General features: G+C 35.1%; 1 protein-coding gene across 6 annotated transcripts in view; it reads right to left on the bottom strand.

The window, feature by feature from the left end:
• Positions 1–27,682, bottom strand: part of LOC308639756 (integrator complex subunit 6-like) — a 71,023-nt gene that overhangs the window by 17,229 nt on the left and 26,112 nt on the right. For 5 of the 6 annotated variants that reach the window (XM_081278086.1, XM_081278085.1, XM_081278087.1 and 2 more), the window contains 3 exons: positions 26,806–26,969; positions 24,222–24,374; positions 20,970–21,102 (listed from right to left, as the gene is read on the bottom strand). In XM_081278086.1, the coding sequence (XP_081134212.1) occupies positions 20,970–21,102; positions 24,222–24,374; positions 26,806–26,969 (450 nt within the window). Of the gene's footprint in view, positions 1–20,969; positions 21,103–24,221; positions 24,375–26,805; positions 26,970–27,682 lie in introns of those variants that run through there. The other variant, XM_081278090.1, reaches the window with a different exon arrangement.

Raw genomic sequence — 27,682 nt, 5'->3', positions numbered from 1 at the left:
CCCCACCTCACATAACTGATCTTAATATAAAACAGAATTTTATTTTTTACATAAGTCCCCAGACTTCAATTTAAAAAAGGAAAAAAAAGAAACCTACAAGCCAGGCATAGTGTCACTCGCCTGTAATTCCAGTGACTCAGGAGGCTGACAGGAGGATTATAAGTTGGAGGCCAACCTGAGCAACTTAGGAAGACCCAGGCTCAAGATAAAAAAAAAAAAAAATTAAAAGGGGCTTGGGATGCAGCTTATTGGTGGAGCACTTGCATAGCATGTATGAAGCCCCAGGTTCCATTCCCAGTACTGCCAAAAAATAAAAAATAAAAATCCAGAGACCCATAATATTGAAAATGTATAGATTTCAACTGGGAAAAAAATCACTCACATACCAGAAGCCAGAAAGACATCAAAATAAATTTTAAAACACAAAAGATGGGGCTGGGGTTGTGGCTCAGTGGTAGCGCACTTGCCTTGCAGGCGTGAGGCACTCAGTTCGATTCTCAGCACCACGTACAAATAAATAAAAATAAAGGTCCATCAACAACTAAAAATATTTTAAAAAACCAAAAGAGGCCAACAACAAGGTATCAATATTAGAAATATTTATAAGACTTTTAAAGAAACCATTATAAAATTTGTTTCAATAAATAATGATGAATAGGCTTGTTAAAACATGGACAGCCTCAGCAAGCAGATGGAAAATAAGTAGAAGATATAAAGAAGCAGCAAATGGACATTTTAGGACTTAAATGTACAATAACCAAAATTTAAAATGCTCAGTGAATAGTCTCAACAGCAGAATGAAGGGGACAGAAGAAGTAATCAGTGAACTGGAAAACAGAATTATAGAAATAATCTAATCTGAAAAACAGAGAAAGTAGAATGGAAAAAAATGAACAGAGCCTCAGAAATCCATGAGATTATAGGGGTTATGGAAGGAGAGGAGAAAGAAGGTGGTTTGAAAGTATTCAAGATAATAATAACTGAAAATGTCCAAATTTGGAAAGACACATAAATAGATTCTTGAAGCTAAATGAATTCCAAACAGAACAAACTCAAAGAAATGCATGCCAAGACACATCCTAATTATACTTTTAAAAACTAAAGACAGAAATATGTCTTAAAAGCAGAGAAAATCAACACCTCACCTACAGTGGTAAAACAATCAGAATAAAAGTGGATTTGTTTCTATAAACCAAAGAGTAGAAGGAAGTAGCACAGAAATTTCAGGTGTTGAAATACAAATGCCATCAGCCCAGAGTCCTATATCCAACAAAAACATTGTTCACAAAAGCATTCTTTTGTTTGTTTTTCCCCAAGTACTGGGGTTCAAACCCAGTAGCATTCTACCACTGAGCTCCATCTTCAGTCCTTTTTATCTTTGAGACAGGGTCTTACTAAGTTGCTGAGGCTGGCCTTGAACTTGGTTACCTTCCTGCCTCGCCTCTTGAGTCATGATGATTACAGGTATGCACCACCAGGCCTGGCTAAGATTAGGACATTCTTGGATAAAAGGAAACTAAGAGAATTTGTCAATAGCAGACTGCCCCGCACCACCACCACCCCAGCAAAAAAAAAAAAAAAAAAAAAAAAAAAAAAAAAAAAAACAGCTATAGAACTTCTTGAAACAGAAATTAAACAATAAAAAAATGAACCTTAGAGCATCAGGAAGGAAGAAATAACATGATAAGCAAAAATAAGAGTCAATACAATAGGCTTTCTTTTTCCTCTTGTGTTTTCTGTTTGACAGTTGAAACAAAAGTTGTGCCTCACATGTTTCTAAATATTTAGGGAATAGCTAGGCTAATTTTATCATAAATGGAAAAGGATAAAGTAATGTAAAGATTCTATATTTCCCTCGAATTTATACAATAATGACACTGGTATACTGCCTAAGTTATGTATATATAACATCTAGAAAAGTCCCTTACAGATCTATCCAAACAGATATACTCAAAAACACTACAGAAAAATGAAGATGGAATCTTTAAAAATGTCCAAATAACCCAAAACAAGTCAGGAAGATGAAAATAGAGAAATGAAAACCAGAGAAAACAACGAATAAAAATATCAAAATGCAGACTTAAGCCCTAACATATAACAATAATTATATTAAATTATATATTATATATAATATTATATTAGATGTGTAAACATACCAATTAAAAGGCTAAGATTTGCAGAATGGATGAAAAACATGAATTCAAACATGTTTACAAGAAATTCATTAAAACTTAGTGGTCATAGTCATGTTAAAAATAAAATGTTGGGCCAGATCTGGTGGTACATGCCTGTAATCCCAGCAGCTCAGAAGGCTGAGGCAGGAGGATAAAGCTAGCCTCAGAAACTAGCAACTCAGTGAGACCCTGCCTCTAGATGAAAGTCAAAAGAGGAGTGGGGATGTGGCTCAGTAGTTAAATGCCACTGGGTTCAATCCCCAGTACCAATAGATAGATAGATAAATAGATAGATAGATGAAATAATGGAAAAGGAAATCCTACAAACATTAAAGAATATCAGGATTGGCTATATTAATATCTGATAAAGTGCACTTAAAAGCAAAGAAAATTAGAAGAGATTCATTACAGGAAGAATACACAGCACTTCCAAATGTGAAGGCACCAAATAACAAGCAGAGTTGCACAGTATTTGAAGCAAAACTTGACGGAAGTGAAAAAGAAACTGACAAATCCATAATTATAGTTGGGGACTTTAAGATTTCTGTCTCAACAAATGCAAGAGCAAGTAGAAAAAGAACAAAAACATAGCAGAACACTAACCAACAGGAACAATTTAACAGCTATAAAATACTCCATCCAGCAACAGTGTACCACACATTATTCTCAAGCATCCATGGAACATATACCAAGACAGACAATAGCATTTGCCATAAAACAAATGTCAACATATTTAGAAGAATGGATGTCATGCAGTGTGTGTTCTGATCACGATGGTATCAAGCTAGAAACTGCTAATAGAAAAGTAACAGGAAAATTTCAAAATACTTGGAAATCCAACAATACACTTCTAAGTAATATATGAGTCAAAGAGTGTCAAGAGACATCAAAAGATATTGAAGTGAATGAAAATGAAATATAGCATATTAAAATTTGACAATTTTCATGTTAAGATTACACCAGTGCTGAGAGAGAAATTTTAAAAATGAAAAGATTCAAACCAATAATCTAAGATTCTATCCAGAGAATAAAAAAGTATAACAAACCCAAAGAAAGGAAAAAGCAACAACAAAAAAGACACCAATGAAACTGAACAAAAGAAAAATGATAAAATTAAGACACAAAATAGCTGTTTCTTTGATAAGACCAATTAAAGGGACAATCCTCTGATGAGACTGACAAAAAAGACATGAGACTCTATTATCAATACCATGAATGAAATAAGTGATATCCTCATAGAACCACATACCAAAAGAATAGTAAAGGATTACTAAGAACTACCCTCCATACTTAAATGTGACAATTTAGATGAAATGGTCAAATTCCACAGAAGCACAACTAACCATTATTCACCCAATGAAATAATCTGAAGAACCTTATGACTCTGAAAGTAATTGAATTAATCATTTAACCCCTGCCAAAGGAATCTCTAGGCCTAAATAGTTTCACTGAGAAATTCTTTTTGTGGTGGTACTGGAGATTGGACCAAGGAATGTTTTACTTCTTTTTTTATTTTTTGAGATGGCATCTCATTAAATTGCTAAGGTGGGCCTCAAACTTGTGATTTTCCCACCTCAGCTTCCTAAGTAGCTGGGATTACATATGCATGGTATTGTACCTGGCAGTTTCACTGAAATATTCTATCAAATGTTTAAATAATAATAATATAATATGAATTAAACACAATCTCTTCTAGAAAACAGAATAGGAAGAACAAGTCTCACTTCCTTTTATGAAATTAACAATTAGTCCTCCATATATCTGTGGGTTCCACACAAAAGATTCAAACAGGGATAGGGGTAGGGATTGCATCTGTACTTAATCCATATATTCTATGTTCTTGTCATTATTCCCTAAACAATATGGCATAGCAACTATTTACGTAGCACTTACATTGAATTAGGCATTATAAGTAACCTAGACATGATTTTAAATATATATGGAAGAGAGGCATTACAACTGACATCACAGAAATACAAACAATCATTAGAGATTATTATAAATAACTACATGCCAACAAATTTGATAATCTAGAAGAAATTAACAAATTCCTAGACACATACACCTTACCAAGACTGAACCATGAAGAAATAGAAAACTTGAATAGACCAAGAACAAGTAATAAGATTGAATCAGTAAGAAAAAGTCTCCTATCAAGGAAAAGCCCAGGACCAGATGTTTCACTTCTGAGATCTACCAAATATTTAAAGAATTAATACCAATTATTTTTAAATTATTTCAAATAAATTTTGAGGAGCAGGGAATTCTTCCAAACACATTCTACAAGGCCAAAATTACCCAGATACCAAAAGCAGACAAGGATACAATAAAAAAAGAAAGTTACAGACCAATATCCTTGGTGAACAGGAACACAAAAATCCTTAACAAACACTAGCAAATTAAATCCAACAGCACATTAAAAAGAGTATTTATCATGATCAAGCAGGAGGAATACAAGGGTGGCTTAACATACCTAAATAAATAAATGCAATCTAACACATCAACAAAATTAAGGAAAAAATCCATATGATCATCTAATTAGATGCAGAAAAAGCATCTGATAAATTCAACATCCCATTCATGATAAAAATGTGGAACAAATTATGTATGAAAAGAATATACTTACACATAATAAAGGTCATATGTGATAAGCTGACAGATTATATACCAAGTGGAGTAAAGCTGAAAGTTTTCTTTCTAAGCTCTGGAACAAGATAAGGAAGCCCGCTTTTACCACTTTTATTCAACATAATACTAGAAGTCCCAGCCAGAGAAATCAGGCAAGATAAATTAAGGGCAACAAATTGGAAAAAAAGGAAATGAAATTGTCACTGTTTGTAGAAGACATGATATATGGAAAACCCTAAAGAGCCCACCAAAAAAAAAAAAAAAACTATTGGAACTAGTAAACAAATCAAGTGAAGCTGCAGCATACAAAATAAACACAGAAAAATTGTAACACTGTTATATCCAATAGCCAATTATCTGAACTGGAAAACAAGAAAGCAATCCCATTTACAATAACTAGAGGGGTGAGGTTGTGGCTGAGAGGTAGAATGCTTTCCTAGCATGTGTGAGGCACTGGGCTCAATTCTCAGCACCATATAAAAACAATAAATAAAATAAAGGTCCATCTGAAATAGCTAGAAAAAAAGAAATCTCTCCAATTAATTTAACCAAAGAACTGAAAAATCTCTAAATGACACCTATTCAACATTGATGAAAAAATTTAAAGGGGGACACACCCCCACAAAAAATTGAAAGACATCCTGTGTTCATGAATTTGAAGAATTAATATTGTCAAAGTGCCTACACTACTCAAATAATCTACAGATTCACTGCAATCCCTATCAACACACCAATGACATTCTTCACAGAATTAGAGAAAAATAATTTTAAAAATTTGTACGTAATCCCTTAAATTTCTGAATAGCAAAATGAATCTTAAGAAAAAAGAGCAAAGAATGAATGAGGCATTATGCTATCTGACTTCAAAATATACAACAAAGCTATAGTAATCAAATGAGCATGGTATTGGCATAAAAACAAACCAAAGGAATCTGAATAGAGACCTGCACATAAACTCACACATCTACAGCCAATTGATTTTCCATAAGGGTGCTAGAACATTCACACAGCAGAGAAAAGACAATCTGTTCAATAAATGGTGCTGGGAAATTTGGATATCCACATGCAGAAGAATGCAACTAGATTCCTTTCATCAAACCAAAATCTAATTAATGACTTAAATATGAGATCTGAAACTATGAAACTACTAGTAGAGGATATATGGAAAACACTACAGGACATTGGTATGGGCAAGGATTTTTTGGACAAGACCCCAAAGCACAAGAACCAAAAGCAAAAAACTAGACAAATAAATGGACAAATACATTAAACTAAAATGTTTTTGCACAGTCAAAATGACAATCAACACAATGAAGACACAACCTGCAGAATGGGAGGGGGCAAATATTTGCAAATTGTATATCTGACAAGAGGTTGATGTCCAGAATATATAAGGATCTCCAAAACTGCAAACAAACAGCCCAATTAAAAATGGGCAACAGACCTGATAAACACTTGCAAAAGAGATATAGATGACCAACAAGTATTTGAGAAAATTCCCAACAGCACTAATCATCAGAGAAATGCAAAGCAAAACCACATTGAGATAACACCTCATTGCAGTAAGAATGACTCATGTCAAAAAGACAAGCAATACAAGTGCTGATGAGGATGTGGAGAAAAGGGAGCCTTTGCAAATTGTAGGGGGAGAATGTAAATTGCTATAGTCATTTTGAAAAACAGTACAGAAGTTCCTCGAAAAATTTTCTTTTAAATTAAAATAGAACTACCATATGATCCAGCAATCTTACTACTGGATATGTATCTAAAGGAAATGAAATCAATATATTGAAGAGACACCTGCACTCCCATGTTTATTGCAGCAGTATTCACAGTTGCCAAGAAATCAAAGTTACTTACATGTCCATCAACTGATGAATAGATTAAAAAAATGAATCTGGAATTCCTGAAGATGGCAAAGTAAAGGAGGTTGCTTTCCAAGCTGCTCCATGGCATGAGACCAGGAAAATAGGTAAACAGATTCTCAGTGAGTGAGAGGGATTATACTGGGATTTAGACAGTAGACTCCCAGAACAGCTTAGGGACTTAGAAGGTTAGATATAATAAAATAGAAGAAGAAAACCCACCACTGGCAGCAGTGGCCACCAGAGCTGATCCACCACAGGTAAAGCAGGGAGGGAGACTAAGAGAACCTGCATTTCAGGTGACATGGTGGCATGTCTTGATACAGAAAAAGAGATCAAGGACACTGTCTGACTGATCCAGAGAGTGAGCTAAACCATATGCTGGTGCAGGAAAGATGCTCCTTATCTCCTGGCTGTCCATGGAGATGAGGCAGATGTCATTTTTCCCACCATGCTATGGTGGCTGGTGGTTATGGGAACAAGTCCAGGAGCCCAGGCCTGTGTCATCCAAGCTGGGTCCAAGAATCAGACTGGGCAGATGCCTACCACATGATTCGGAGTGTTCATAGTTGACCAGGATAAATTCAGGCCTGGAAAGTGTTTTACCCAGGAAAATACAGGTCATTGAGACTTGAGAGATCCCAGGTCCTTTCCACCCTTTGGGTTTGGTGGCTAGCTGGAATGGGCTGAGAATTCGATCAAGCAGGTAGGTATGCTTGGGGACGGGACCCAGGAGACCAGGAAGGACGGCATCCACAGGTGGCAGAGGGGGTGAAAGATTATCTACTCTGCCACACAAATGGAACCTAGTGGGGACTACTGGGACCAGGATCCTAGAATGGGTTTCTCTCCTCATATCAGATAAAGTGGACTTCAAGCCAAAGTTAATCAGAAGGGACAAAGAAGGTCATTTCATACTGCTTAAGGGAATTATACATCAACAAGATAAAACAGTCATAAATATTTATGCCCCTACATACATCAAACAAACCCTTGTGAATATCAAGAATCTAAGAGACCACAACACAATAATACTGGGTGACTTTAACACCCCTCTCTCATCCCTGGATGGATCTTTGAAACAAAAACTAAATAAAGAAGCTATACAACCAAAATATAATTAATGATTTAGAGTTAAATGACTGAATACACTTTGTTCTTAGGAGTTCCTGGATCATTTTCTAAAATAGACCACATCTTAGGCCACAAAGCAACTCTTAGCAAATACAAAAAATAGGGATAATACCTTGCATTCTATCAGATTGTAATGGAAAAAATTAGAAATCAATGATAAAGTTAAAAAGGTTAAATGAGAACTCTGATATGTAGAAGCTCACCCACAACAAGGGGGTAAAAATAGAAATTCATTGGATTAGACAAAGGGGAATTAAGGGAAGGGAAGGGTGATAGGAATAGGAAAGACAGAGGAAGGAATCTGACACAGCTTTCCTATGTACATATATGAATACATCAAAGTGAATCTCAACATTGTGTACATTGACAAGACTGGGATACTAATTAGAATAAGATATATTACATGTTCGTATGAATATATCAAAATAGATTCTACTGTCATGTGTAACTAAAAAGAAAAAAATATGTGGTACTTCGACACAATGGAATATTATTCATTTGTGAAAAAGAATGAAATCCTGTTATGCTAAATGAAATAAACCAGGCACAGAATGCCAAGTATGATATAATCTCCCTCATGTGGAATCTAAATGTTGACTTCGTAGAAGTTGAGAGTAGAATGGTAGTTTCAAGACCCTTGGGAAAGCAAGGGGGGAGGGGGATAGAGAGCTGGGGAGAAATTGATCAACAGGTACCAAGTTATAGTGAGATAAGAGTAAGAAGCTGTGCTATGCTATTGCACAGTAGGGTGAATACAGATAACTATAATGTACTATATATTTCAAAAAGTTAGAAGAAAGGATTTTGAATGTTTTTTACCAAAAAGAAATAGTAAATGTCTGAGGACATGTTTGCCCTGATTTATACAATATACAATGCATACATGCATGGAAACATCACATAATGCCCCAAATTATGTATTATTTTTGTTTTTATTTACCAGTCATAAATAGACTATAAAAACAAAATAAAGTGCATGGGATAATATGAGTAGGTTACATGTACTTTACTACAATACACCAAGGACTTGAGTATCTATAGATTTTAGTATTTGTGTGTGTGTTGGGGGGGGGGGGATAGTGAAAGATGCTTGTATTATTCAATACCTAAACCAAAACAATACAAAATAATAAAGAAAACTATAGACTACTATCTCTCATGAATATAAGTACAAAAATACTTAATAAAAATGTAACCAAATAGAACTCAATAAGATTTAAAAGAATGATATGCCATGACCAATGGGGTTTATTTCAGGAATACAAATCTGGTTCAATATTCCAAAACCAATCAGTATAATCACGTGGTCATGTTAATTGATAAATAAAAGACATTTGAAAGAACTTCAACACTTATTCATGATTTAAAAAAAAATATTTATTTTTTAGTTGTTTTTGGACACAGTACCTTTATTTATTCTTTTTTTAAAGAGAGAGAGAGAGAAAGAGAGAGAGAGAGAATTTTTTTTTGTAGATGGACACAACACAATGTCTTTATTTTTATTTTTATTTTTTATTTTTTAGTTCTCGGCGGACACAACATCTTTGTTGGTATGTAGTACTGAGGATCGAACCCGGGCCGCACGCATGCCAGGCGAGTGCGCTACCGCTTGAGCCACATCCCCAGCCCACAATGTCTTTATTTTTATGTGGTGCTGAGAATTGAACCCGGGTCCCACCCATGCTAGGCAAGCACTCTACCGCTGAGCCACAATCCCAGCCCTATTTATTTATTCTTATGTGGTGCTGAGGATTGATCCCAGGGCCTCATGCATGCTAGGAAAGCACTCCACTGCTAAGCCACAACCCCAGCCCCCTTATTCATGATTTTTAAAACTCAAAAAATAAGACTGGAGGTTAACATCTACAACCTGATTAAAAGCATTTACAAAAACATATTTCATAATGAACAAAATGAATGCTTTCCCCCATAAGACTGGGAACAAGGCATGGCTGCCTGTTCTTACCATTACTATTCCAGAGTTCAATACAGCAAGAAAAGGAAATAAATGGTAAATAGATCAGATGGGACGAGGTAAAATTGTCTCCATTTGCAGATGACATGAATGTCTCCATAGAAAACTCCCAGAGATCTACAAAATGCTCCTACAACTTGAAAGTGAGTTAAGGGAGGTTCCAGAATACAATATACACATTAAAAAGTCAATTGCATTTCTATATACCACCAATGAACATGTGGATGCCAACATTCAAAATACAATACCATTTGTAAGCGCTCAAAAAACTGAAATACTTTGATGGAAATCTAACAGAATATGCACGGTACTTGAATGCCAAACACTGCCCAAAGAAGATCCACATCAATCTTTGCAAGCCACATATCTGACCACAGACTGATATCTCCATCATATGGAAATCTCTACAAACTCTGCACTAATGAAAGCAAACTACCCAAGTAAATATAAGCAAAAGTCAGTTCACCAAATAGGATATACAGATGGTATATAAACATATTGGAGAGATGATCAATATAATTCACCATTAGAAAAATGCAAATTAAAACCACAATCTGTATCAACATACACCTATTGGAATGGCTTAAAACAACAAGAAATAAGTAAATAAATTACCACCAACAAAGTTTGGTGAGGCTGCAGAGAAACTGGACCATTCATACACTGATCATGGAAATATAATCTGGTAGAGGTGCTTTGAAAACACTTAGGCAGTTTCTTAAATAACTAAACATACAACTACCACTAGATTGTAGTCCTGCATATTTATGCGGTAGAAATAAAGATGCTCAAGTTCACAGAAAAACTATACATAAATGTTTATAGTAGCTTCATTCACCACAACACTTCATTCAAAAGTATAGACAGCTAAGATGCCCTTCAATGGCTACTATACAAAATGTGATATACCCATGACAAGATTTATTATTCAGCATTAAAAAGAAACAAACTACTGATTCATACAATAACCTGGATTAATCTCTAGAAAATAATGTTGAGTGAAAAAAATCCAGTCCTATAAGATCACATACTAACTGATTCTACTTATATACCATTCTTGATATGATAAAATTATAGCAATGTAGAATATATTAGTGGTTGCAAGTAGTTAAGGAGGGGTGGGGACAAGATGAAGGGTAGAATTACAAAAGGGCCACATGAGGGCGCCTTGTGGTGATGAAAATGTTCTGCATCTTGACTTTATCAATGCAGTATCATGGTTGTGATAATGTACTATAGTTTTGCAAGTAATCTAATTGGAAAATCTGGGTAAAGAATATATGAGGGTCTTTATATAATTTATTTTTTAAATTGTTTAAAACCATGAAATATTTACTATCTTAACCATTTTAAGTATACAATTCAATAGGGTTAACTATTTTCACATTGTTGTGCAACAGATCTGTAGAGTTTTTATATCTTACAAAACTGAAACCCTACACCCACTGAACAACTCCTCATTCCTCCCTCCCCAGCGTGTTTTTAAGAATGTGATACCTCAGAGGGACAGGACCCCTGGCCTCTCTCTAGGGGCAGTTGCTCCCCTGAGCTTTGCGGGGGGAGGGAGGGTGGGGGGGCGTTGTCCATCACTGTGCTCACGTGATCTCCATGGCTCCTGGTCTCAAAGAGCCCCTGGACGGGAATTCAAGCTCCCGTTCGCCTGCTTCCCGCAGACAAACAGCTGTGACTCAGCATTAATCCATCCGGCTGAAACAACTGGTCAGCCCTTCTCATCCTACGGAGGTAAATGCCTACCGAGCCTTCATAGGTAGTGGCCACAGGTTTGAAACGGGGCTTGGGAGAGACAGTAAGGACCCACCCGTTGCATTGGTCGCCCGGCAAAGGGAAACGAACTGTCGCCATTTGCAAGAGACACCACCATGGCAGAGAACTGACGTCACCAGACTGCGGCGGAGGAGATAACTTCATTGAAACCTGCGGCTACAGTGACTTCTTCCCTTCCCTTCTAATACCTTTCCTCCCAAGCATCAAATAAATTTATAGGAGTAAACAGTAACTCAGCAGTCAAACAGAACAAGAAGTAACATGAGCAGCTTCAAGAAGCAAGGAAGAAAAGGAGTACAAACAATGCAGGACAGCCTAAATATTCAGGAGGACCTAGAGTCATCAGAAAAATGGTCATATAAAGAACTCAAAGAATACCTTAGACAGATGGAATGGAACCTTAAAGAGGATACAAGACAGCAAATTCAAGCAGCGAAAGAACACATTGAGAATGAATTACATAAACAGATAAAAGAAGAAGTTAAGCATCTTTATCAGGAGATAGATATTATAAAAAATAATCAAACAATAATTCTAGAAATGAAGGAAACGATAAACCAAATTAAAAACTCAATTGAGAGTATCACTAACAGAGTGGAGCAAGTAGAAGCCAGAATGTCAGATAATGAAGACAAAATATATCATCTTGAAAAGAGTCTAGCCAACTCAGATAGGCTGGTTAAAAATCACAAGAAAAACATCCAAGAGTTATGGGATAACATAAAAAAAACAAACTTACGAGTCATCGGGATAGAAGAAGGTACAGAGATTCAAACCAAGGGAATGAGCAACCTGCTGAATGAAATAATTACAGAAAACTTTCCAGAAATAAAAAAGGAAACAGATATACAAATTGAAGATGCATACAGGACACCGAGCACACAAAATCACAGTAGACCAACGCCAAGACACATTGTTATGAAGATATCCAATATACAGAACAAAGAGAAAATATTAAAGGCTACAAGAGAAAGGAGACAGATTACATTCAGGGGTAAACCAATAAGGTTAACAACGGATTTTTCATCACAGACACTGAAAGCAAGAAGGTCATGGAACAATGTATTTCAAACACTGAAAGACAATGGATGCCAACCAAGAATTCTGTATCCAGCAAAATTAAGCTTCAGGTATGACAACGAAATAAAAATCTTTCATGATAAACAAAAGTTAAAAGAATTTGCAGCCAGAAAACCAGCATTGCAAAGCATTTTGAGCAAAACACTACACGAGGAAGAAATGAAAAACAATAACCAAAACCATCAGTGGGAAGTGCCTCAGTAAAGACAGAGGGTGAGGGGAAAGATAATAATGGAGAAACAAACTAAATTTTTTTAAAAAAAGGATAAATAATCAAACATGGATGGAAGTACAAACCATATATCAATAGTAACTCTGAATGTTAATGGCTTAAACTCTCCAATAAAGCAACATAGGCTGGTATCATGGATTAAAAAAACAAATCCAACAATATGCTGCCTCCAGGAGACACATCTGATTGGAAAAGATATACACAGGCTGAAGGTGAAAGGATGGGAAAAAATATACCATGCACACGGTCCTCGTAAGCAAGCAGGGGTGGCCATCCTCATATCGAATAAAATCGACTTCAAGACTAAGTTAATCAAAAGGGATAAAGAAGGACATTATATACTGTTAAAAGGAACCATTCTCCAACAAGACATAAAAATTATCAATATTTATGCACCAAATAATGGTGCTGCAACATTCATAAAACAAATTATCCTCAAGTTCAAGAATCAAATAGACCACAACACAATAATTATGGGTGACTTCAACACACCTCTCTCACCATTGGACAGATCCTCCAAACAAAAGTTGAATAAAGAAACTATAGAACTCAATATCACAATCAATAACCTAGACTTAACTGACATATATAGAATATATCAACCATCATCAAATGGATATACTTTTTTCTCAGCAGCACATGGATCCTTCTCAAAAATAGACCATATATTATGCCATAGGGCAACCCTCAGTAAATATAAAGGGGTGGAGATAATACCATGCATTTTATCTGATCATAATGGAATGAAACTGGAAATCAATGATAAAAGAAGGAAGGAAAAATCCTACATCACATGGAAAATGAACAATATGTTACTGAATGATCAATGGGTTAAAGAAGACATAAAGGAGGAAATAAAAAAATTCTTAGAGATAAATGAAAATACAGACACAGCATATCGGAATCTATGGGACACAATGAAAGCAGTTTTAAGAGGAAAATTCATCGCCTGGTGGTCATTCCTCAAAAAAAGAAAAAAACAACAAATAAATGAGCTCACACTTCATCTCAAAGCCCTAGAAAAGGAAGAGCAAAACAACAGCAATGTAGCAGAAGGCAAGAAATAATTAAAATCAGAGCAGAAATCAATGAAATTGAAACAAAAGAAACTATTGAAAAAATTAACAAAACTAAAAGTTGGTTCTTCGAAAAAATAAATAAGATCGACAGACCTTTAGCCATGCTAACGAAGAGAAGAAGAGAGAGAACTCAAATTACTAACATACGGGATGAAAAAGGCAATATCACAACAGATGCTACAGAAATACAGAAGACAATTAGAAATTATTTTGAAAACCTATATTCAAATAAAATAGAAGACAGTGAAGACATCGATAAATTTCTTAAGTCATATGATTTGCCCAGACTGAGTCAGGAGGATACACACAATTTGAACAGACCAATATCAATGGATGAAATTGAAGAAGCCATCAAAAGACTACCAACCAAGAAAAGCCCAGGACCGGATGGGTATACAGCAGAGTTTTACAAAACCTTTAAAGAAGAATTAATACCAATAATTTTCAAGTTATTTCAGGAAATAGAAAAAGAGGGAGCTCTTCCAAATTCATTCTATGAGGCCAACATCACACTGATTCCGAAACCAGACAAAGACACCTCAAAGAAAGAAAACTACAGACCAATATCTCTAATGAACCTAGATGCAAAAATCCTCAATAAAATTCTGGTGAATCGAATACAAAAACACATCAAAAAAATTGTGCACCATGATCAAGTAGGATTCATCCCTGGGATGCAAGGATGGTTCAATATACGGAAATCAATAAATGTTATTCACCACATCAATAGACTTAAAGATAAGAACCATATGATCATCTTGATAGACGCAGAGAAAGCATTCGACAAAGTACAGCATCCCTTTATGTTCAAAACATTAGAAAAACTAGGGATAACAGGAACTTACCTTGACATTGTAAAAGCTATCTATGCTAAGCCTCAGGTTAGCATCATTCTGAATGGACAAAAGTTAAAGGCATTCCCTCTAAAATCCGGAACAAGACAGGGATGCCCTCCATCACCACTTCTGTTCAACATAGTTCTCGAAACACTGGCCAGAGCAATTAGACAGACGAAAGAAATTAAAGGCATAAAAATAGGAAAAGAAGAACTTAAATTATCACTATTTGCAGATGACATGATTCTATACCTAGAAGATCCAAAAGGGTCTACAAAGAAACTACTAGAACTAATAAATGAATTCAGCAAAGTGGCAGGATATAAAATCAACACGCATAAATCAAAGGCATTTCTGTATATCAGCGACAAAACTTCTGAAACAGAAATGAGGAAAAACACTCCATTCACAATATCCTCAAAAAAATAAAATACTTGGGAATCAACCTAACAAAAGTGGTGAAAGATTTATACAATGAAAACTACAGAACCCTAAAGAGAGAAGTAGAAGAAGATCTTAGAAGATGGAAAAATATACCCTGTTCATGGATAGGGAGAACTAACATTATCAAAATGGCGATATTACCAAAAGTTATCTATAGGTTTAATGCAATGCCAATCAAAATCCCAATGGCATATCTTGTAGAAATAGATAAAGCAATCATGAAATTCATATGGAAAAATAAAAGACCCAGAATAGTAAAAGCAATTCTAAGCAGGAAGTGTGAATCAGGCGGTATAGCGATACCAGATTTCAAACTATATTACAGAGCAATAGTGACAAAAACAGCATGGTACTGGTACCAAAACAGGCGGGTGGACCAATGGTATAGATTAGAGGACAGAGAGACTAATCCACAAAGTTACAACTATCTTATATTTGATAAAGGGGCTAAAAGCATGCAATGGAGGAAGGATAGCATCTTCAACAAATGGTGTTGGGAAAACTGGAAATCCATATGCAACAAAATGAAACTGAATCCCTTTCTCTCGCCATGCAGAAAAGTTAACTCAAAATGGATCAAGGACCTTGATATTAAATCAGAGACTCTGCATCTGATAGAAGAAAAAGTTGGCTCCGATCAAGATATTGTGGGGTCGGGCTCCAAATTCCTTAATAGGACACCCATAGCACAAGAGTTAATAACAAGAATCAACAAATGGGACTTAATTAAACTTAAAAGTTTTTTCTCAGCAAGAGAAACAATAAGAGAGGTAAATAGGGAGCCTACATCCTGGGAACAAATTTTTACTCCTCACACTTCAGATAGAGCCCTAATATCCAGAGTATACAAAGAACTCAAAAAATTAGACAATAAGATAACAAATAACCCAATCAACAAATGGGCCAAGGACCTGAACAGACACTTCTCAGAGGAGGACATACAATCAATCAATAAGTATATGAAAAAATGCTCACCATCTCTAGCAGTCAGAGAAATGCAAATCAAAACCACCCTAAGATACCATCTCACTCCAGTAAGATTGGCAGCCACTATGAAGTCAAACAACAACAAGTGCTGGCGAGGATGTGGAGAAAAGGGTACTCTTGTACATTGCTGGTGGGACTGCAAATTGGTGCGGCCAATTTGGAAAGCAGTTTGGAGATTCCTGGGAAAGCTGGGAATGGAACCACCATTTGACCCTGCTATTGCCCTTCTCGGACTATTCCCTGAAGACCTTAAAAAAGCATGCTACAGGGATACTGCCACATCGATGTTCATAGCAGCAAAGTTCACAATAGCTAGACTGTGGAACCAACCCAGATGCCCTTCAGTAGATGAATGGATAAAAAAAAATGTGGCATCTATACACAATGGAGTACTATGCAGCAATAAAAAATGACAAAATCATAGAATTTGCAGGGAAATGGATGGCACTAGAGCAGATTATGCTTAGTGAAGCTAGCCAATCCCTAAAAAACAAATACCAAATGTCTTCTTTGATATAATGAGAGCAACTATGAACAGAGCAGGGAGGAAGAGCAGGAAGAAAAGATTAACATTAATCAGAGACATGAGATGGGAGGGAAAGGGAGAGAAAAGGGAAATTGCATGGAAATGAAGGGAGACCCTCATTGATATACAAAATTACATATAAGAGGTTGTGAGGGGAATGGGAAAATAAACAAGGAGAGAAATGAATTACAGTAGATGGGGTAGAGAGAGAAGATGGGAGGGGAGGGGAGGGAGGATAGTAGGGGATAGGAAAAGTAGCAGAATACAACAATTACTAATAGGGCATTATGTAAAATTGTGGATGTGTAACCGACATGATTCTGCAATCTGGATTTGGGGTAAAATTGGGGGTTCATAACCCACTTCAATCTAATGTATGAAATATGATATGTCAAGAGCTTTGTAATGTTGTGAACAACCAATAAAAAATATAAAAAAAATAAACCAAAAAATAAATAAATTAATTAATTAATTTAAAAAAAAGAATGTGATACCTCATATAAGTGGAATCACACAGTATGTCTTTTTGTGAATGTCATTTTGCATAAGTTCATCCAGGTTCATCTATGTTGTAGCATGTGATTTATTTTTCCTTTTTCAAATTTGAATAATAGGCCATTGTATGTATACATCAAATTTTCTTTCTTTCTGTGCTGGTGATCAAAGGCACAGCCTCTGTTTGTGCTATACCTCTAAGGTACACTACATCCCCAGCCCACCACATTTCCTTTATCCATTCATCCATCAACAGACACTTGGGTTGTTTCCACTTCCTGGCTATTGTGAATAATGATGCAATGAATGCAGATGAATAATTGTATCTTCAAAATCCTGGATTAAATATTTTTGGATATATACCCAGAAATAGGAATGTTACATCATATGATAATTCTATTTTTAATAGTCTGAGGAATCTACCTACTGTTGTCCATAATAGTTATGTCATTTTACATTCCTAGGGACAGTGCACAAGGATTCTAATTTCTCCACATCCTCACCAGCACTTTTTTTAATCATAGTAATTTTAATGAAGTAATAGCTTGTGGTAGCTTTTATTTGTATTTCTCCAATGATTAGTGATGTTGAGTGCTTTTTCATATGCTTGTTGGCCATTTGTATACATGTTTGTAGAAATGCCTATTTTTCATTGGGATATTTGTTGTTCTTATTGTTGTGCTATAGGAGTTCTTTATATAGTTTGGATATTAAATCCTTATGAGATATATGATTTGCAAATATTTCCCCATTCTACAGGCTACCTTTTCAAAGTATTGATTGTGTCCTTTGATATAGAGAGTTTTTAGAGGAAACTTTTGGAAGTGATGGATAGATAGGTTTACATCATAAACTGCGGTATGGTTTCATGGTTGTACACCTATCTCCAAACTCATCAAGTTGTATACTTTACATATGCACAGCTTTTGTATGTCAATCAACAATCAATAGCAGGGATCAAAAAAGTACGCTTAAAAATAGAAAAAAATACAATTAACAGTGTAAGTGAAGATAAACTGGTCTAATCTCTCTAATAATGGAAAGTTAAGAAAAAGGAAAAATAAATATAAAAGATAGATTATCTTATTGGCAGTTTTATGCATCTCCAAGACATAACCTACATTTTGTATTACTGACAACAGCTCTTGGAAAGAAGTTTTTGTTTTTCTTTTTTTCCAGATTGGACTAAGAAATAATGTCGCTAGACTGTGCAAAACAATCATGCTACTATATTTATGATGACCCGTTCTTAAACTTCTTAACATTTTAAAGTACTACTTTTTCAGTACTCAATGTGTACTATTTATAGTATGTAAAGTCTTATACTTGTAATGATTAAACTTAGTAAAGATTTGACCCTTTGTATAAAAACTTTATAACGATTGATCCTTTTCACAAAATTTCTTACAACTTTGTGACTAAACAGACACCATGAAGTATCTATAACTCTAAATAGATATAGCTCTTCAAATGAGAAAAAAATCTCCACACATTTTCATTAGTCTCTGAGTAACAAGTGCTTGAAAAATTTCAGAATTTTTCCATGGAAACCATAGCTCTATAACCACAGTGACTGCAGAATTCACTCTTGTTATCTAACTTCCTGCCTTGCCTAAAACAGAGACCTCAAGAGCACTTAATATTCTGAGGAGAAAAGAGTGTAAGCCAATACCCCAAAGGAAGTCCAATTTTTTTCATTTATTAATTTACTATTAAATACATAATTTTACTGATGGACTTGAATTATACATAATAATATGAATCATTATGGCCATTATTTGTACATGCACATAACATAATTTGATAAATTTCATTCCCGTGTACCTTTCTTTTCTGTTCCCTTCACCCTCCCCCTCATCCACTAGCTCTACTGTATGAATTCCCCTTCTATTTCTATTATTATTATTTTAATTGGCACATTGTAATTATATATAAAACTTCATTCATTGTGATATATTTTTACATGCACAAAGTGTAATTTGTTCAATTTCATTCCCCAGTACTTCCCATTCCCTTCCTTTTTCCCTCCCTATTGATTCCCTTCCTCAACTCTCCTGGTCTCCCCTCTATTTTCAGTAGATCATTCTTTTTTACTCCTTTTCTTTCTTTCTTCCTCTCACCTCTACCCCTCCCACACCTAGCTTCCACATATGAGAAAAACATTTGACCCTTAACTTTCTGAGTCTGGCTTTATTTCAACCAGCATGATGTTTTCCAGTTTCATCCACTTGCCAGCAATTAACATAAGTTAGTTCTTTATGGCTCAGTAAAACTCCATTGTGTATACATACCACATATATATGCCACTTTTTCTCAATGCATTCATCTGTTGAGAGGCACTTTTCCATTTCTGGCTATTGAGAATTGTGCTGCTATAAATATTGTTGTGGATGTATCCCTACAGTATGCTGATGTTAGATCTTGTGGATATATACCAAGGAGTGGGATAACTGTGTCATATGGTGGCTCAACTCCTAGTCTTTTGAGTAACCTCCTTACCGATTTCCAGAGTGGTTGTACTAATTTGCAACCCTACCCCACATCCTTGCCAGCAATTACTATTTTGTATTCATGATGATTGCTATTCTGACTAGAGTGAGAAGAAATTTCAGGGTAGTTTCCATTTGTACTTCCTTGATTGCTAAAGATGTTGGACATTTTTTCATACATTTGTTGGCCATTTGTAGTTCTTCTCCGAAATGTCTGTTTAGGTCATTTGCCCATTTATTTATTGGTTTATTTGATTTCCATTGTTAAGGTTTTCTTAATTCTTTATATATTCTAGATATTGATCCCCTGGAGGAATAGTATCTGGCAAACACTTTCTCCCCATCTGTAGGCTCTCTCTTGACCCTCTTAATCTTTTCCTTTACTGTGTGGAAGCTTTTTAATTTGATGCTATCCTACATAGTGAATATGGTTTTGTTTTGTTTTTTTTCTTGAGCTTTAGGACTCTTACTAAGGAAGTCAGTGCCTGGGCCAATCTGACAGAGGGTTGACCCTATGTTTTCTTCTGGCAATTGTAGTGTTTCTGCTCTAATTCCTTTGTCTTCAATCCACTTTGAGTTGGCTTGTACATGTGAATATCCAGTTTTCTAGCACTATTGTTAAAAATATCCAGCACTATTGTTAAAAATATCCAGCACTATTGTTAAAAAAGCTATGTTTTCTCCAACATATGCTGTTGGTACCTTTCTTTTTGAGTATCAAATGACTATCTATGTGGATTTGTCCTGTGTCTTCTATTCTATTACATTGGCCTTTATTTCAGTTTTGATGCCAGACCATGCTGTTTTTGTTACTATAGTTCTGTAGTATAATTTGAGATCAGGTATTATGATGCATCCAGCACCATTTTCTTACTCAGGAATTGAAAACCCTATTTTCTGAAGAAAATTCTTAGAAGGTCAATCACAATTATTTTTTGGCCCAAACCAGTTTACAAAAAAGGCCAGGTACATTTTAAAAATGAAGAGGAGGATTTAATTGGGGCTTGCTACCTCAAGAACAGCATAATCACACAGCAGAGGTCAGGTATCTCTTCTATTTGATGTATAATCAATAAAAAGAAAAAAACATCCAGAAAATATGCAAATTCTATCCTTTCAAATCAATTTTTATACTTTTATTTATTCTGGTATCAAGTATTATTTGGTTAATTTGAAATACTTAATTCATATCTACTTTTTGCTGTATTTTAAAGATGATTAAATGACATATTTTACTTACCTAAAAGAGGAAGTAAAACTGGGTAGTTGTAAGGCATCACAAAGAGGTTCACACAAGTTAAAGTTGTACTAGCTTTTAAATAACCAAATGGATATCCAAGTTCATTGTATTTTCCACTACTAGTAACAAATACCTGAAAAGAACATGAATTAATGTACAGTTAGTACAATAATGATTTTATGTAAAGCCAAACTCATAGCAACATTTCATAGCAACATCTGTGGCACAGTTTAATTCAAGTTTAAAAATAGTATAGTGCTTTTAGCCTATGGTTAAGTCATAATATATGACACTAAATATGAATGTTGAGATTATAATTCTTCCATATATTACATTAAGAAATGAAACAATGGGCAGGGGTTGTAGCTCAGCAGTAGAGTGCTCGCTTTGCATGTGTGAGGCCCTAGGTTCAATCCTTAGGACCACATAAAAAATAAATAAAAATAAAAATATCATGTCCATCTACAACTAAAAAAAATTAAAAAAATAAAAAGAAAAAAATGAAACAAAACTATGCAATAACCATTCAGAGACCACAGGCCACATCAACAATGTACAAATATTTACTTGATTAGTACAATGGAAAATAAGGCTGAAATACCATTAAATGATAACAGCCATTAAAACAAATTAACTGCTCAAAAGAACAAGTATTGATTAGGGTAGACTTCTAGGAAAATGGAACATGGTTCCATGCCTAAAGCAGCAATTACAAAAACAAAGCCCATTTAAAAGATGTGTGAACAGTCTTCATATGTACTACTATTAACTTGCTCTATTTCACTTCACTGTCCCATTCCGCTACCCAGGTATTCATTTTTCACTTGATAAACATTTTTTTAGTAACCTACTGTAAGGCAGGCACTGTTGCAGATAATTATAAGGCAGCAAGGAGATGCTTTGATTCAATCTGGAAGGCATTTTTTCCTATAAGGTACACTGCTAGAGCAAACATTCAATAAAGATTAAAACATTAATCTTATCCCACATGACTATCTTCTTATTCCTTATTGATATCTTTGTGATATATATTATATCCCCTGTACACTTCATTGTGCTGTGCCAGAGTCCTCTAGCTACTATGCTTTCTGTGTTCCGTGTTCATATTCTTTGGTCCAAATCAGGACACCAGTATATACTTGTAGAGATACCACATTTTTTTTCCAAAGTCCTTTGGCAGGATCACTTAAGACAAAGTCAAAACCTGATGTTAGTAACATCTATTTATCTTGCTAGCTCTTGGTACCAGCAATATCACCTACCTAAGAATTCACTAAATTCTTGTTTTATTTAGTAATTACGAAGAACATATCTTTTTCCATGTGACTTAAAGCTCCACAAAACATGAGCTGTGCTAAATCACAATTCAAGATTTTGTGTTATGTTTTGAACTTCAATATAAATGTACAACTGTAATTAACCATGCTAGATTTTATTCCCTGTGTGTGTACATTAGAAGAAGGGGAAAATTCATCATGAAAGATAAAAAAAAAATATATACACATAGCAGTCAGGGGTCAGACCAGTGATTACCATGAAAGGAAAAGCACTGTTTTGGGTTTTATTTCTCTTCTACCCTTACTTTCTCCATCCCTTTCTTTGCTTTGTATAAAACCCTTAACTTTTTCTAAATTTATTATCACTCACAAACTTAGATTGCTAGAAGAAAACAGGGTCTTTAGGGGCTATCTAGTTCAGAGAAAGTAAGTGCCCAGTACAAGGCCACGTAGTTGGTGGCAGAGCTAGGGTTAGAATCCACTCTCACGATGGTTTTGCCAAACCTCCTGGCTCCTGATTTATTTTATTCTTGTTCACTCCTAATAATTCATCACATTAAAAATACTCTAAAACAAAGTAACATAACATCAGGATAAAGGACTATGGTATATTTGAGGTTCTGTGCAGTAATGAATACTGGATTTCTTAAGTTTCATGGGAGAAGGTGTACAAGGAATGTACTATATAGAAAAAATGTTTTATTTTAAGGGAAAAGTGTCATTTGTAACTTTATTTGCATTTGTTGTAAAAATGCTTTACAACCTATGAATTCAAGCTTCTCATATTTATTTTAAGCAATCTATTATCCATATCTCTACCTTTCTAACATTTTGGGGGATAAATTATAAGTGTATGATTAAATGAATGTTTACAAAGTGGATGTATATATGCAAACAGCACCCAGGTAAAGAAACAGAACACAACTAGAAACATCCTCCTGTCCTTTTCCAGTTACTACCCTGCTGCCTCAACAAGAACCACTATCCTGACTTATAACAGAGTAAGGCAATTTTAACTCTTTTTAATATTAAGTGGAATTATATAATAATATGTAATAATTTTTGTCTGGCTTCTTTTGCTCAATATTATTTTTCTGATATTGTTCTGTTTCTTGCACTCTTAAATCTTTGCTTTGACCCTGTTCCCTTTTTGCTGTTTTAAGCATCTTGGTGAATTCAATAAGCTTACAGACAGAGAACTAGTAACAATAATGTCATATTTTAGGATGAAACAGATGGAAATCTGAAAATGCTCTTGCACCAACAGAACTTAAAAATCAGTGATTGCTATATGGCCCTGTAGTTTAGAAATAGAACAAACATCTTTACAGTGCAGAATTTTTGTTGAATACAAATAAAAAGACTATGTGACTACTATGTCCAGATTTTCACAAATCAAACTCCACAGGTGACTATTAACCAATCAGCAAGTCTTTCCAACTGAACCATAATACTCAGAAGAGCCAGAGTATGATATCTGTCTCATCCACACAAAATCCCCAAACATACAGAATGTGGTTTGTATTATAAGAAGAGTTTGTTATATTATACTAATATAGAAGTTAGTTTCAGGTCTTATGGTTTTCTGCCCCAAATATCCTGCACTTCTAATCTTTCAAGTTCAAACCAAGAGCTGAAAACCCCATTTCAACTGCAGAGGCCATACCATAATAGAATTACAACCTTTAAATTAGGGGTTTTTAACCTGGGGTTCATGGATAAGCTTTAGGGCCCCCTGAAGTTTTCAAATATATAGATTTCATCAGATTATATGGCCTTAAATGGCAATGTACATAAGGCTACTGATTCACATCAGTCTAAAATTATTGGGTTGGTTCTATTGCCTATTTGTTAGCATTTCAGAGAAAAAAAAAACTTAGTCTAATATTTCCAGATTAACCTTTGAAACTTCTTAAGACAATTCCCATATCTCAAAGTGGTTAAAGACATTTGGCTAATTGACAAGGATAAATACCTGCCAGCAGGTATGGGGAGATTTTCGTTCCAAGATGTACTGAGTCAAGGGAGAGGGTTCAAGTTCATATTTGTCGAAGGGCAATTTGTCTATTACCATTGGCTCACAGTCTATACAGGAGAACCTCACAACAGGATGAGATGTTCGTGGAGGCTTAAAAAATTTAAAAATAAGAAGAAAACATGATCAAATATCAAGCAAGCTTACATTTCTGACAATTCTTCAAGCCCTTTTATATTCTATTACCCATCACTGAAATACAGACTAGTGTTTTGAGAAAACACTACACGTGGACATGAGCAAAAAGCTACAAGATCTGTAGGAATCATCAGAGGTTTCTACAGTGGGAGGGGACTCAGATTCTTTATCTCTACCACCTACTTAGCACTGGGAAGAAGAAAGGTATATTACAACACTCATAACTAGAATTTTAGTGAAGTAAAAACCCAGCTTTAAATATGTTTAAGCCATTATGATCCATAGGATAAACCCTTAATTACATTTACAACCTCTAAGCATTGCTTGCTCTTCTTCATTTCTTTGTGTCATGAGGTTAGATAATCCAGATACCACCGGGGAAGAAAAAATCTATGAAACTTTCTAATGAGGTAATTAAGGGCAAAGCTACAGCCAATTATAAGCAAAATGCAAAACAGCAAAGATACGAGAAAGGGCAAGATAACGACCAAAAAGGAGCCAGTTGCAACTAGAGGGTCCAGGTGGAGTTCTGTAGTATTGCTCATGTCCACATACTTGCCTCAAATAGCTAGAGCTGTGTATGATTTTGGTAGGGTTGCAAAGGCCTGTGTGACTGAGGTAGCCCAGCAGGTTTAATGGAGAAGTCATGATATTTTGGTTTAACTTGTATGACTAGAAAGCACCAGAGAGAGAAAAGGGGACAGCAAGGGCAGAGAGATCTGGAAGGTTAACATAAATACAATAAAATACTAATGCCCTTTATAAAAAGGAAAAATACATTCATTTGCTCCTGTCATTTACAAACCTACAAGATGTTTGAGGGTTAAGAAAAATAGCCCTCAAATGAGTTTTAAATTAAATTTAATGTTTTTGGTAGTGGGGATTGAACCCAGTGGTGCTCTACAACTGGGCTATATCCATAATCCTTTTTATTTGTTGAAACAGGGTCTCACTAAGTTGCTGAGGCTGGCTTCAAACTTGTTATCTTCTTTCTTCATCCTCCCTCACAAGTCACTTATATTAAGGAAGTGAGTCACCACTCCCAGCTCCAATGAGCTTTTAAAGATAGAAGAATGGAAACACAATTTAACTGCAGATTATTTGGAAGTTCTTTTATTCTAGATTTTCCTGAGTTCAGTTTCAATTCATCTTATGAAACATTTGAGTTCCTAGATTTGTAAAAGGGCAATAAAGATATGAGTGAAGCCCTATCATTAGCAACTATGAGTAAATTTGCCACTAAAAGATTCACTTGGGTGTTTGAAGTAGCTGAGATTTAACACATGTGCCTCCTTGGAGCACCAGGGTGAGGAGGGAGACACTTACTCTCACTCAGAGCAAGGACCAAAGAGCTCTTTAGTTTTACAAGCAAACCTTCCATGGATACTCCTGCAAAGAAATGCAGGGGCTTCAAAATAGTAATCTAGGAGAAAATGCAGTTTTCTGGGAATTTCTAGAATTTATAATACAGATAAGCTGAACAAGGAAGGTGTTAAACTAGAGTAACAGTATGTTTGTGTCCCCCCATCCACTCCTCAGCCCAAACAAGAGTTATTACTCAGGCTTTCTTACACTGGGGGCTGGGGAGAGAGTATGCTTCACAGTATTACTCATTATAGACCATCCACTTGGTACTAGGAATAATAATAGTATCAAGCCCTATTATACCAATTGAAGTGATCAAAAAGACAAGTCTTAAACATCATTTAAAAATATTAATTATTCATCACTTAAAAGTGCACTGCTACAGAACAAAAGATCATTGATTTAAAAAGATTATGGCACTGAAAAAATAAAAAAGATGAAAGTAGGGATTAAGGACTCCTTTAGTAGAACTTTGAAGATACTTTGAATATGCTTCTAGAACCTATATAAGGTGTAAACTAGGTTCAAATTTCCTGAGGCTATGTGTGCAAATCAACACCAGTATTGTTTAGACATTGTAATTACATGTAAATCAAGTCAGCCCCTCTAAAATGAAAACCAAGTCACAGATTTTGACAATATTAAAAACATCCAAAGAGGGCAGTTTAAGCAGCAAAGGCAAATGAAAGAATGAAAAGTGCCAGAAAATAAAGGAAGCCCTTCTCTCTTGCTTTTAGGCACAAGTTACACATTCAGGAAGAGACAGAAGGCAAAGGAGAAAAGGTCCATTTGGGGGGTAGGGTTGTGGTTCAGTGGCAGAGTACTTGCCTTGCACATGTGAGGCACTGGGTTCAATCCTCAGCACCACATAAGAATAAATTAAAAAATAAAGATATTAAAAAATAGATCGATTCGCCTGTGGTACATCTAAAAAGCCTCCAAGTTATTTTTTAAAAGTTCACTGTAATCAGCAAAGTGAAAAATCCAGAATGATGTTTACCTTTTTGTTTATGATACTTACTAGTGAAGGTAAATTCTGATCTGGCCAAAAAGATTCTGGAATTGGCCAATGTCCAACAGGAACACCGGTTTTAGAGTTAGGTCGTACATAAATGAGTTTATGACAACTATGCCACGGTTGAGCAGCAAATGAATTGCTTGGCCTAAATGAATCCATAAGTCCATCTAAAAATTAAACAAAAGATAGATGGAGGCATGAATTTATTTTCATAGTTACTGATCGTCTTGTACAAATTTTCCAGCTAAAAGCAATGAACAAAGCAAAACAAAAAGCAATTCATGAAAAATGGAAGAAATGACAATATTACTAAGATTTCCAAATGTCCTCTCTAGCAACTCTTCCTCTAATCCATCCCCTCTAGTTCAACACCTCCCACTATCCTTCAACCATTATGAGAATAAATAGATGTGTGGAAAAAATATTATAAAATCAGTTTTAAATTTTATGAGACTTGGACACATAAATTAAACATACCAAAACAGTACAGTTGTTTTTCAAGAAGTCAATTACTAAATTAAGCAAATGAAATCATTTGTTTCCCAGCAGAGTTTTTATATTTTTGGAATGTGATAAAATAGATCATAAATTCCATTTATATACTCTTTCTATGCTAATTAGATGAAAAAAGTATTCTTTACGGAAAAGTTAGAGCTAATGTCCACATAGCAAAATAAAATCTATCCAAATTCACTTGAAGGTAGAAGGCATGCTGAAGATACCATCTATGTGTGTCATTAGGGGTGATAAACAAAAAGCAAATGTATCAAAGTTATTTTGGGTTAATTCACTATTGTTTTCCCACTCACCATTAAAATTCCATGGAAACTAAGCATTGTATGACACTGAGTAACGTGCATGTTCTGGATGAATTTTAATT

The sequence above is a fragment of the Spermophilus citellus genome (assembly GCF_964194105.1).
Source record: "Spermophilus citellus genome assembly, chromosome: X".
NCBI classification, from domain to species: domain Eukaryota; kingdom Metazoa; phylum Chordata; class Mammalia; order Rodentia; family Sciuridae; genus Spermophilus; species Spermophilus citellus.
Note: the sequence above shows the minus strand (reverse complement) of the source record. Positions and strands in the feature narration are given on the sequence as shown.